Raw genomic sequence first — 12,330 nt, forward strand, 5'->3', positions numbered from 1 at the left:
CACACCATATATTAAGGGTGTGGAGCTCTGTTGTACCTCAAGTTTTAATGCAATTACTACTCTTTTCTATTCAATTTGACTTGTTCTTATTCTAAGATATTCGTTGCACTTCAACATGATGAATGTGATGATCTGTGACACTCATCATCATTCTCACCTATGAACACGCGTGACTGACAACCACTTCCATTCTACCTTAGACCGGGCGCATATCTATTGGATTCCTTAATCAAAATCTTCGTGGTATAAGCTAGATTGATGGCGGCATTCATGAGAATCCAGAAAGTCTAAACCTTATCTGTGGTATTCCAAGTAGGATTCAGGGATTGAATGACTGTGACGAGCTTCAAACTCGCGATAGTTGGGCGTGATAACAAACGCAAAAGAATCAAGGAATTCTATTCCAACATGATCGAGAACTGATAGATGATTAGCCGTGCTGTGACAGAGCATTTGGACCTTTTTCAATGAGAGGATGGGATGTAGCCATTGACAACGGTGATGCCCTACATACAGCTTGCCATGGAAAGGAATAAGAAGGATTGAAGGAAGGCAGTAGGAAAGCAGAGATCCAACAGGGACAAGCATCTCCAGAAACTTATCTGAAATTCCCACCATTGAATTACATGAGTAACTCTATCTTTATTTTCTGCTTATTTATTATTAATATTCGAAAACTCCATAACATTTACTATCCGCCTAACTGAGATTTACAAGGTGACCATAGCTTGCTTCATACCAACAATCTCCGTGGTTTCGACCCTTACTCACGTAAGATATTACTTGGACGACCCAGTGCACTTGCTGGTTAGTTGTGAGGAGTTGTGACTAAGTGTGATTCACGTTGAGAGCGCTACCAAGTTTTTGGCGCCATTGTTAATGATCACAATTTCATGCACCAGTAACACATTTTTTTGTTGAACAAAATGAACAAGAATATTTAGTTCCCACAAAGTTCTCCCAAATAAGAAAACCAGTTAAAAAAGGTTATCTTTAAACAATAACAGATATTTTGTCAAACCAAATATAAAAAATTATTGAGGATCCAAATTTATCTTTCCAAATTTGAAAAGAATGCAAAAATATTCCAGCTTCAACTTTTCAGTGGTTATACATTGGATTTAGTTTACATTCCTTTAACTAAGGCTGCGTAAATAATTAAGTAACCTTAAAATGTCGAATATACCATTTACTTGATAGACCAAAATATAAACATACTGAAAATAATTCAAACACACAGAGATTTGGTTTGGTAACAATATTTTTTCAAGGGTAGGTTATCAAAATTAAATTTGAAAAGATAGTTTTTTGAATTTCTTGAGATTTATTTTTGTTAAGTCAGAGTGAAAATACATTTTTAATTTAATGAGCATAAGCAACAACATTTGTGTTTCATCAATTACTTTTACAGAATGCCAAACACTATATATGCATAAACGTAACAGACTTTTTGGAGGAATAATCTAACCAAGTGACATAAGATAAAATTTTCCTCAAAACTCTATCTTGACTTCATGTATTATGCATCAAATCGAACAGCTACTAATGACGCATGCACAAGCACGCCTCCAAATAATCCTAACGAAGGTATAAGGCAAAAAATAACCTACCTTAATGTGCCATAAGTATGTAATGAATGTTAGTTTTCAGACAATTTGGCTAAGTTGTCTATTATCATATAGAGTACTGGCACATGAGAGATGCAATTCATGAATATCAATATTGCCATGCTTTGTTTTGGTACGATGAAAGGTCACAAAAATAATACAACACATCTACCCCTAGATATACTCTCTGTTGCAGAGGAGGACAAGTTGAAATTCCTCAGCTCCAAAAAGCACCCAAGGTTTTGTATGAGTTGTTATATGGCGATGATATCAAAAGCAAACATTTCCGTGAGAACATTAGGACTTATAACTCTATGTTCCAATTCACCTCGATGGGTGCCAAGATTAATTGAACTATAAGAAACAGCAAAAGGCCACACACGTTTATTCTATATGGAGAGAATTATCATCTGATGGGTAGCCTTATACCCGAAGAGGGGTGCATGGCAAGATTTGCACAATTATATGTGTACGATACACAAAATAAAATTCAAAATTGTATAGCAGTGATAAGGTGCGTAACGGAATTAAAAATGGCCATGATTATTATGTGTTGATTAAATCAGTAAGGAACTATTCTTTTAACTAACATAAATTTTGAAAATGATTGAACATGATACAGAGGAAAAGACAACAACAAGATACATGAAGATATTGTTAGAGATTTGAAGAAGATGTTGGACGATAACAACGTGTTGGTCAAGGCATTTCGAATGGTTCGAGAGTCTATAGGACCTGACTACACATCCACGGTGAAGTTGAGGTTGTTTGGTAAATGGGGCAAAGATGGTAGGCAGTATAACCTACCATCAACTAATGAGGTTTCTGTGCTGATAGTAGGTGACTTTGATTTTGCCAAAACTGATAAAGACATTGTGGTTGAAACACATAGTGGGAGGGTACAACAAATTAATCAGCTAAATCCAGCCTATTTGGCATTGCAGTACCCTTTATTGTTTCCATATGGAGAGGACAGATACAAGGAAGACATTCCTCTAAATAAAAAAAGTGGTAAAGAAGATAAGGGTAGGCAAGAGGTCTCAATGAAGGAGTTTTTTGCGTTCATGATCCAAGAAAGGCTAGCTGATGCATCTCCATTGCTCTACTCAAGAAGGTTATTTCAGCAATTCTTGGTAGACGGATTCTCCATGATTGAGTCAGCCAGATTAAATTACATTCGGCTTGATCAAGAAAAGTTTAGGTGTGAAATGTACAAGGGCTTATCCGAAGCAGTGTTAAGTGGGAAAACTAGACCTGCGTCAAGAGGAAAACGTATCATTCTGCCTTCTTCATTCACGGGAGGGCCTAGGTACATGATACAGAACTCCCAAGATGCAATGGTGATTTGCATGGTGGTTGGCTATCCAGACATTTTTCTTACATTCACATGTAATCCGAAATGGCCTGAATTAGAAGATTTTCTTAAGAATAGAGAACTACATGCAGAAGACCGACCAGACATGGTATGTAGAGTTTTCAAAGTTAAGTTGGACAAACTTATCCAAGACATCAGAAAGAACCAAATATTTGGACGCGTTAGTGTAGGTAAACAATGTCCTGTTACCTACTCTTTAATATTAATATGCATGTTTTTTAGCTTTTCCAGTACATGTGTATGTTCGTTGTGGAGATATTTTGACTTTTTATGCAACCAATCATTTTATACAATAAAAAACTAACTTCTTCTATCACACGTTTTTAAACAAATCCGCACTAGAAATTCCTATTTCCAAAATATAGCTTAACACATATACACAAAACCCTTTATAAATTAAAATGTGTGATGTGAAGATTTTTGGATGAAAAGAAAATATAGAACTATAAAAATAGGGAACTAAATTACTGTTGAATTAACCTGCAGCCTAAGATGGCTACATTTTTTATATATTTCAGTTCCAGTGAAGTTTTTGAAACTTTATAAATTGCGAATTCTATTCAATTATAAAAAGTTTGCTGGATTTGTATGAATAAAGAGACAATGATTTATGAAATTAACTAGCGTTGTCGTTTTTCATGATATAACTACGTAAAAGCATCTCCTGCATTAACTAATGGGAAGTATACAATATCTAAGAACCTGTATAAATGTGTTTGTACATAATCTCCTTTGCAGTTGTGTATACAATTGAGTTTTAGAAGCGCGGTCTCCCTCACACACATATTCTGTTGTTTCTACATCATGATGACAAGTTTCCAATGGGAGAAGACATAGACCGGATCATAAGTGCTGAGATACCTAACGAGGTCAACGATCTACTATATTACGAAGCAATGGAAAAGCACATGATGCATTGTCCATGTGGTAGTATTAGGAAAGATTCACCATGCATGGAAAATGGTCAATGCATGAGGCACTTTCCTAAGAGGTTTGTTGCGACTACTATTGATGAAGACGGTTATCCGGTTTATAGGCACAGGGATGATGGCAAAATAATAACCAAATCAGGTGTGGAACTTAACAATCGATATGTCGTGCCTCACAATAGGAAGTTATTATTGAAATATGGTGCTCACATAAATGTTGAATGGTGTAACCAGTCAAGATCGATTAAGTATCTATTTAAATACGTCAATAAAGGCCATGACCGTGTAACAGCTTTATTTTACAGAAGTGCTATAAGTGATACGAATAATGATCAGTGTGATGAAATTAGTATGTATTATGATTGTAGGTACATTTCCCCGTGCAAAGCACATGGAGAATTTTTTGGTATAGCATTTATTATAGGAACCCTTCTGTGGTAAGGCTAGGCTTTCACCTTCCTGGTGAACAACCAGTGATATTCAAGGACGATGAAAACCTGGATGACGTTGTTAGGAAAGAGTCTGTGAAAGAATCCATGTTCTTAGGATGGTTCGAGGCAAACAAAAAATACCTTGAAGCTCGATCTTTGACGTGTGTGGAATTTCCTTCTAAGTTTGTATGGAAGGCTAATACCAGAAAATGGTTTCCAAGAAAATCTCATGTAGTTATTGGCCATATTTTCTTTGTACCTCCAGGATCAAGAGAGATTTACTACCTAAGACTACTCCAAAATTATGTTAGAGGACCTACCAATTATGAATAAATTAGAACTATTGATGGTGTTGTCTACTCGACATTTCGAAATGCATGCTATGCATATGGACTTTTGGCTGATGATAAAGAATACATTGATGCTATAGAGGAATCAAGTCACTAAGGCTCAGGAGAATATTTAAGAAGGCTTTATGCAACACTCCTGTTTTCTAACTCAATGGCTAGGCTGGAGCATGTATAGGAAAGCACACGGAGAATGCTATCCGATGACATTCTTCATCGGCAAAGAAGGTTACTTAACAATCAAGGTATGCTGTTATAGTTATTATTATTAATTGTAGAAAAATAAGTATTCTTATCTTTGTATCAGTTTGTCAATACTATTAATGTTACTAGACAACTATCAGTATAACTCTATCAATAAATATTAGTTAACTTATGAATGTGCCAGATTTTAATATATTTTTACTTCGCAAAATAAAGTATGAATCTTATACAAAACACAAAGACATGGACACAATTCCCAAAATTAACAATAAGCATTACTAACAAAATAATATACACATGGATCAAAACAAATTCTTTTAAGATGACATACTTACCTCGAGGTGGTTGAGCCACAAATTATATCTGAAGTTGACTATGCACAAATTGTCTCCATGGTCATGAATGCTTATATGGAAGTGTACAATAAGGTGTATCATTTTTCTTTATTCCGCATCTTGCTGTATATATGCCATGCAAAAAATCCAATTCTATTAAGCATTGAAGATATCATAAGAAGCTGAAAACATATTGGTATATAGACAATATACATCCAAATAGCGGAGTTCAAATAATCAAATATAGATGTGGAAAATATAAGAATCAACTACATGAGGTAAAACAAATGTATATTTAACTAAATAATGATCTTGGTTATAATAGGACAGAAGTAAATGCAATTGATGTATGTATTTTATTACAAAATTTTATCTTCTACAAAATCATACTATTACTTACAACAGTGTATACACTTTGTTGAACAGAGTTACAAATTACAGATGAATAATTATGGGATCTGACGTTGATAGAAATTGAAAAACTACTCAAGAGTTATAACAAGAGCTTAAAAGATTTTCCATCAATGCCATTCCCTGATATTGATACAAGTTTGATGCAAATTATGAATGGGGAAACAATAAGTTGATTTCTGATGAGCTTCGGTACGATAAACAAATTTTGACTGCTGAACATGAAGTGTATGTACCACAACTTACAAATGAGCAAAAGAGAGCTTCTGAATAAGTGATGACAGCAGTGAATAATGGGCAGGGTGGTGTTTTCTTTCTGTATGGTTATGCTGGTACGGAAAAAACATTTCTTTGGAGACACTTGCTGCAGCTATTAGGTCCAAGGGTCAAATCGTGTTGACAGTTGCTTCAAGTGGCATAGCATCCCTCTTATTACCCGATGGTAGGACGGCACATTTTCGCTTTGCAATACCACTCAATTTTGATGAATTTTCAACATGCAACATAAAGCAAAATACTCCATTGGCTGAATTAATAATCAGAGCTAAGCTTATTATGTGGGATGAAGCTCCTATGGTCAATAAACTTTGTATTGAAGCACTTGATATGACCATGAGAGATATTTTGAGGTTCAACAATATTGCAAGCTTGGAACAACCATTTGGAGGAAAGACAATAGTTTTTGGTGGTGATTTTTGACAAATACTACTAGTAATACCCATAGGTAGTAGGCAAGAGATTGTCAATGCTACAATTAACTCATCATATATACGGGATAGTTGTAAGCTGTTGACTTTGACAAGAAACATGCGCTTACAAGCGGACAATAACAATTGTGAAAACAATGACTTAAGAGAATTTGCTGATTGAATTTTAAGCATTGGAGATGGCAGATGTGGATCATCTATAGATGGTATTGATAACATAAAGATCCCAGATGATATATTGATACATGATTGGGATGATCCTATTAGTTCGATGTGTAAAGCAACTTACCCTGAATTATTTTGCGGTTCAAGTTGTGTTTCACATGTAAAAGACAAAGCCATCCTCGTACCGACACTACAATTGGTGGATGAAATAAATAATTATATGATGAGTTTGAACCCATCCAAAGCTCGGACTTATTATAGTTCTGATACAGTTTCTGAATCTGAAACAAATAATGATATTTTGGCATCAATTCACACACCAGAGTTCCTAAACACTATTAGATGCTCAGGAGTACCAAACCATGAGATAACTGTTAAGGTAGGGACACCACTCATGTTACTAAGAAACATAGATCACTGAGCAGGTCTATGTAATGGCACACGATTGGTCATGTCCAAACTTGGAAAGCACATAATAGAAGCAAAAAGTTTAACAGGGAAGGGAGCTGGCCAAAAAGTGTTTATTCCTAGAATGACCCTAACCCCTTCTGATCATAGGATACCCTTTAAATTTCAAAGGCAACAATTTCCTATCATGGTTTCTTATGCAATGACAATTAACAAGAGTCATGGGCAGTCGTTGTCACATGTTGGTTTGATATTAAAAAAGCCTGTATTCACACATGGGTAACTATATGTTGCAGTTTCAAGAGTTACCAATAAAAGAGGGCTCAAGATCATAATATGTCATGAAGAAAAAGAGAAGAAGGAAACAAACAATGTGTTATTGAAATAAGTATTTAGAAACGTTGTCTAAGTAGTTTTATTATGCGAGTACCACCCATAAGGTATGTCCGAATTGCATGCTTCTTAGTTCAACATCCTCATATGTTTTTAATATATGGATATATTCTAATTTCATTAGTTTTAGGTGGGCGTATGAATGTATAATTCTTGGTTGTGGGTTAGTCAATCAAGTTTTTACAAATCAATAAAAAAAAGTGAACATATAGGATCAGTAAGGTATTAAATGTAGAATTCCATCAGAATAAATTCAATTCGAACATATATATATATATATATGACTTTGTAAAGATAGAAGTGCATTTTGTAATGTGCATAAAAGAAATTCACAATGATCTCTATATGCGATGGCAGACCATCCTTATAACAATATACCACAAATCCGTCATAATTAACCTAACAGATCATTCTTTTTGTAGGTGATATTTTCAAACCAGATATGTTGAGTAGAAAAAGAGAGCAAGGATCCAAAAAATGACATTTTGGAATTAAAGTTCACAAACGCTTGCAGAAATAACTCTAATCCTACTATATTAGCAAGTAAATCAGTTAGGTTGGCATTAAACATGTGAAAAGTATATGCTCAGATGTTGTTTATTCAAATTCATCAACGGAACTCATGTCACATTTTGTGATTTTTTCTAACTAACAGTTAAAAAGGTAGCATTCTCTTTCTTTATTTAAGGTGAATTTCATATTAAACCCCAGAAAAGGAGTCACACAAGTAGTATAACTATATAGTATCCCCTCAATCAATCTAACCTCAAGATGGTGCATTTTGGTTTTTTATGACTTCACAAGAGCATTAGTTGGCATTTCATAAGTCAAAAGATGGTGCATTTTTATTTTTTATGACTTCACAAGAGCATTAGTTGGGATTTCATAAGTCGAGTCATGTTAACTTTAGTGCATGCAGAAACAGAATATATGAAGTCTAAATTTAAAATTTGTTAGAACTGTGAGGATATAACTTTATTATCCATTATTTGATAAAGTGTTTTTCTTAAAAGTGTCTTGTTATAACATTGAGGCAATCACTCTATCAGATATTCATGCACTTGATGCCAGGGAATCTTGGCTAGTTTTACTAGCCATTTTTTGTATGCTTTAGGTTGGTTTCATGCATTTTCTTAGGCAATAAACAAGTATTTGGATGAGAATTGTATGCATGCCTTGATTCAATCAAACATAGTTAATTATGTGCATTTTCATGAGATTTATGCAAGAATTGTTTGATGTTATGAATGATGCAAAATCTTGTGATTTAGCAAGGCTTTGAGGCATGTGTTTCATTAATGATATGTGATAAAGCAAGAAGGCAATTGAGCAAGAATTGGAGCAAGAAGGCTTGAAGATACATCAATCTTGGCAAGGAAACAGGGGATTGCACGTTGCCAAACTCCAGTGTGTTTGTGGACAATGCCAGGAGCAAAATGTTTTGGCCCAGGGGAAGAAGCATGCATGTTGCCAATGCCAAGTTCTATGGGCGAGTTTAGCAACAATGTGGCATGCAATCTTGGAAAGCTAGCCTCGAGCACGTTGCCACACTTGGGGAAGGCCAGCGTGTTCCTTGGCATCTCCAGAAACAATGCCAAGGCCAAGAATTTGGGCTTAGGGTGTCACTAGCATGTTGGCACTAGAGTGTTTGATGGCAACTTCACCAATAACTCCAACAAAGTTGGCAGCTTGACCTTACCTTCTTCAAGGATGCATAACTTGAGCTACAAAGCTCCAAATGAGGTGATTTCAGTGGCATTGGAAAGTAGACATCAAGATCTTTCCAACCATATATCATAGTATGTGGTTGGCATTCATTTGAAGCTTCAAAAGCTGGCTTCATTTAGGGCTTCAGAATCTGAACACGTTGGCAACTTGGAAGAGCAAGGGCGTGTTCAGCAACAACTCCAGCGAACTTGCAGCCTGACCTTACCTCCTTCAATGGAGTATATCTTGAGCTATAGAGATCCAATTAAAGTCATTCATTTGAAGCTTCAAAAGCTGGCTTCATTTAGGGCTTCAGAATCTGAACACGTTGGCAACTTGGAAGAGCAAGGGCGTGTTCAGCAACAACTCCAGCGAACTTGCAGCCTGACCTTACCTCCTTCAATGGAGTATATCTTGAGCTATAGAGATCCAATTAAAGTACTTCTAGTTGCATTGGAAAGCTGACATTTAGAGCATTCCAACCATATTTAATAGTCTATAGTGAAGCATGAAATGGAAGCTCGAATCAGAGTCATCTTTAAGCTTCAAAAACAAGAACATGAAGATTGAAACTCAAGGAAGCATGAATGAGCCAAGGAAGCTCGAGAGCGTTGCCAAGCTAAGGATGAATTGGTGTGTTCCTTGGAAACTCCAGCAACAATGCCAAGTCCAAGAATTTGGGCTAAGAGAGTTCACTAGCACGTTGCCACTAGCGTGCTTGGTGAAAACGCCCACAACCAAGGCAACTTGACCTTGCCCTCTTCAATGGAGCATAACTTGATCTAGGAAGATCCAATTAAGATGACTCTATATGCATTGGAAAGAAGACATTCCGAGCTTTCCAATGATGTATAATAGTCTATATTGAAGATAAGGATTAAAGCTCAAAGTTCAGGCAACATCAAGCATGAAAAGTGAAGCTAAGAAGGAAGAATGAGCCAAGTGTTTGGCAACAACTTGGGTAACAATGCCCAAGCACCAAGCTCCCAGCCCAGAAAATGCCATAGCACGTTGCCAACGTGCAGTAGTACTGGCGTGTTTGCCAGTATCGCCCGTTCACTGGGCCTGAATCTAAGAGAATGAGCTATACTCTCCTCTGCTTTCTTCAAAGGCCAGCAACTCCACTCTAATGAGCCAGCTAATTCAAGGACAAAGCCCAAATTGCTAACCCAATTGAGAACCTCTGTGAGCTTTTAGGAATAGTATAAATCGAGAAGAGCTTTTAGGACTTTTTGGGGAGGAGGAACTCTTTTGGCGGAACATACACACACTTCATTGTTACACTCCACTAGGAGTGGGTCTTCGGATCCCTCCCCTCACACTCTCTTCTTCTCTTTTCTCTTCTTTCTTCTTTAGTTTGTAATTCTCATTTATGAATTCTTTAATTTTCAGTTTTGAATTCTTAATTCTCACTCTTTATTTTCATGCACTTTAATTTCATGCAATTTAGTTTTCATTAGAGAGCAATGATCATTTAATTCCCTCTGCATTTGGGAAAGGAGCTCTGTTTCAATTTTAATTAAATTGATGTTTATCCCTTCTTCTCTTCTTCACTCTATCTTTATACTTGGATATCTTTTAGAATCTTTGCAAGAGAGTTTTGTTCTTCAAAGATCCTTGGATCTATTAGAATCCTATTGTGAACCTTGAGAAAGGGAACATAGGATTCAGTTTGAATTCTCTTGGCATAATGAAGTTGATTCTTGATTTAGAGTTGGTACGTGACATATAACCACTCTAATATTGGGGTCTTTGGATTTATGTAGTATGAGATTAGAAATCATGTTTATTTTTCTAAGAGAGAGTCTTTGTGCTTCATAGATCCAATTACTACCGAGAGGGGGATTGGATCTACTTGAATTACATGTGAGCCTTGAAAAAGGGATCATGGAATTCAGTTTGAGACTCTTCACTCATAGTCCTCTTGATCAACACATTCTTAGTTGGTATGTGAGATGTAACCACTTTGAATTGAGGTCTTGAGGGTTGTGTGGTTTTTGGATTAGGAATTGAACTTCACCTCTTCTCATGAGCAACTAGATCAAGAGATTGGTAATTGATTATGTGAAGAGAAATTAAATCACCAAGAAATTGGGGTTTAATTACTCATAATCCGCCATGGATCTATCTTACATGATTGAGAAGGAGTGAGACCCATTGATTCAAGAGGAATCAACATCTCCAATCCACTATGCTTTCCATCCTTACTTTCCGTCATTTACTTTCTAGCAATTTACTTTCCTGCACTCTACTTTCTTGTACTTTCTATTCCTTGCAATTTTACTTTCTAGCACTTTATTTTCTTGCACTTTACTTCAATTACTATTGTTTGCTTAATCCTTTAATCCTCGTGGGATCGACCTCACTCTAAGTGAGTTTTATTACTTGATGCGACCCGGTAACTTGCCGGTAGGTTATGCGTGTTAATTCTTTAATTTTTCGCGTATCAAGTTTTTGGCGCCGTTGTGTGGTTTTTGGATTAGGAATTGAACTTCACCTCTTCTCATGAGCAACTAGATCAAGAGATTGGCAATTGATTATGTGAAGAGAAATTAAATCACCAAGAGATTGGGGTTTAATTACTCATAATCCGCCATGGATCTATCTTACATTTTTGAGAAGGAGTGCGACCCATTTATTCAAGAGGAATCAACATCTCCAATCCTCTATGCTTTCTGGTGCACAAAATTGTGATCTCTACTTTTCACAACTCAAATAATCCCCGGTAATGAATCCAAAAACTTGGTGCTCAATACCATGGTATAAACATAATTTCACAACTTCGCACAACTAACCAGCAAGTGCCTGGTCGTCCAAGTAATAAACCTTACGCGAGTAAGGGTCGATCCCACGGAGATTGTTGGTATGAAGCACTATGGTCACCTTGTAATCTCAGTCAGGCAGATTCAATGGTTATGGATGATATATGAATAAAACATAAAGTAAAGATAGAGATACTTATGTAATTCATTGGTGAGAATTTCAGATAAGCGAATGGAGATGCTTTGTCCCTTCCGTCTCTCTGCTTTCCTACTGTCTTCATCCAATCCTTCTTACTCCTTTCCATGGCAAGCTGTATGTTGGGCATCACTGTTGTCAGTGGCTACAGTCCCGTCCTCTTAGTGAAAATGTTCAACGCACCCTGTCACGGCATGACTAATCATCTGTCAGTTCTCAATCAGGTTGGAATAGAATCCAGTGATTCTTTTGCGTCTGTCACTAACGCCCAGCCTTCAGGAGTTTGAAGCTCGTCACAGTCATTCAATCATTGAATCCTACTCAGAATACCACAGACAAGGTTTAAACCTTCC

At 36.3% G+C, this 12,330-nt stretch overlaps 1 protein-coding gene across 1 annotated transcript; it reads left to right on the plus strand.

Annotated features, from left to right (window-relative positions):
- The first annotated feature begins 3,803 nt into the window (after window positions 1-3,803).
- Window positions 3,804-6,932, plus strand: LOC130975209 (uncharacterized). Its single transcript, XM_057900028.1, has 4 exons — window positions 3,804-4,279; window positions 4,336-4,468; window positions 5,779-5,867; window positions 6,533-6,932. The coding sequence occupies exons 1-4, from the start codon at window positions 3,804-3,806 to the stop codon at window positions 6,930-6,932; spliced, it is 1,098 nt and encodes a 365-aa protein (XP_057756011.1).
- Window positions 6,933-12,330: the final 5,398 nt, after the last annotated feature.

Source organism: Arachis stenosperma, chromosome 4 (genome assembly GCF_014773155.1).
Source record: "Arachis stenosperma cultivar V10309 chromosome 4, arast.V10309.gnm1.PFL2, whole genome shotgun sequence".
Lineage (NCBI taxonomy): Eukaryota > Viridiplantae > Streptophyta > Magnoliopsida > Fabales > Fabaceae > Arachis > Arachis stenosperma.

Coding starts and splice junctions, on each gene's coding strand:
- LOC130975209 (XM_057900028.1), top strand. CDS start 3,804: ATGGGAGAAGACATAGACCGGATCATAAGTGCTGAGATACCTAACGAG. Junction 4,280..4,335: donor AGTATGTATTATGATTGTAG/GTACATTTCCCC, acceptor CATTTATTATAG/GAACCCTTCTGTGGTAAGGC. Junction 4,469..5,778: donor TGTTCTTAGGATGGTTCGAG/GCAAACAAAAAA, acceptor TATTGATACAAG/TTTGATGCAAATTATGAATG.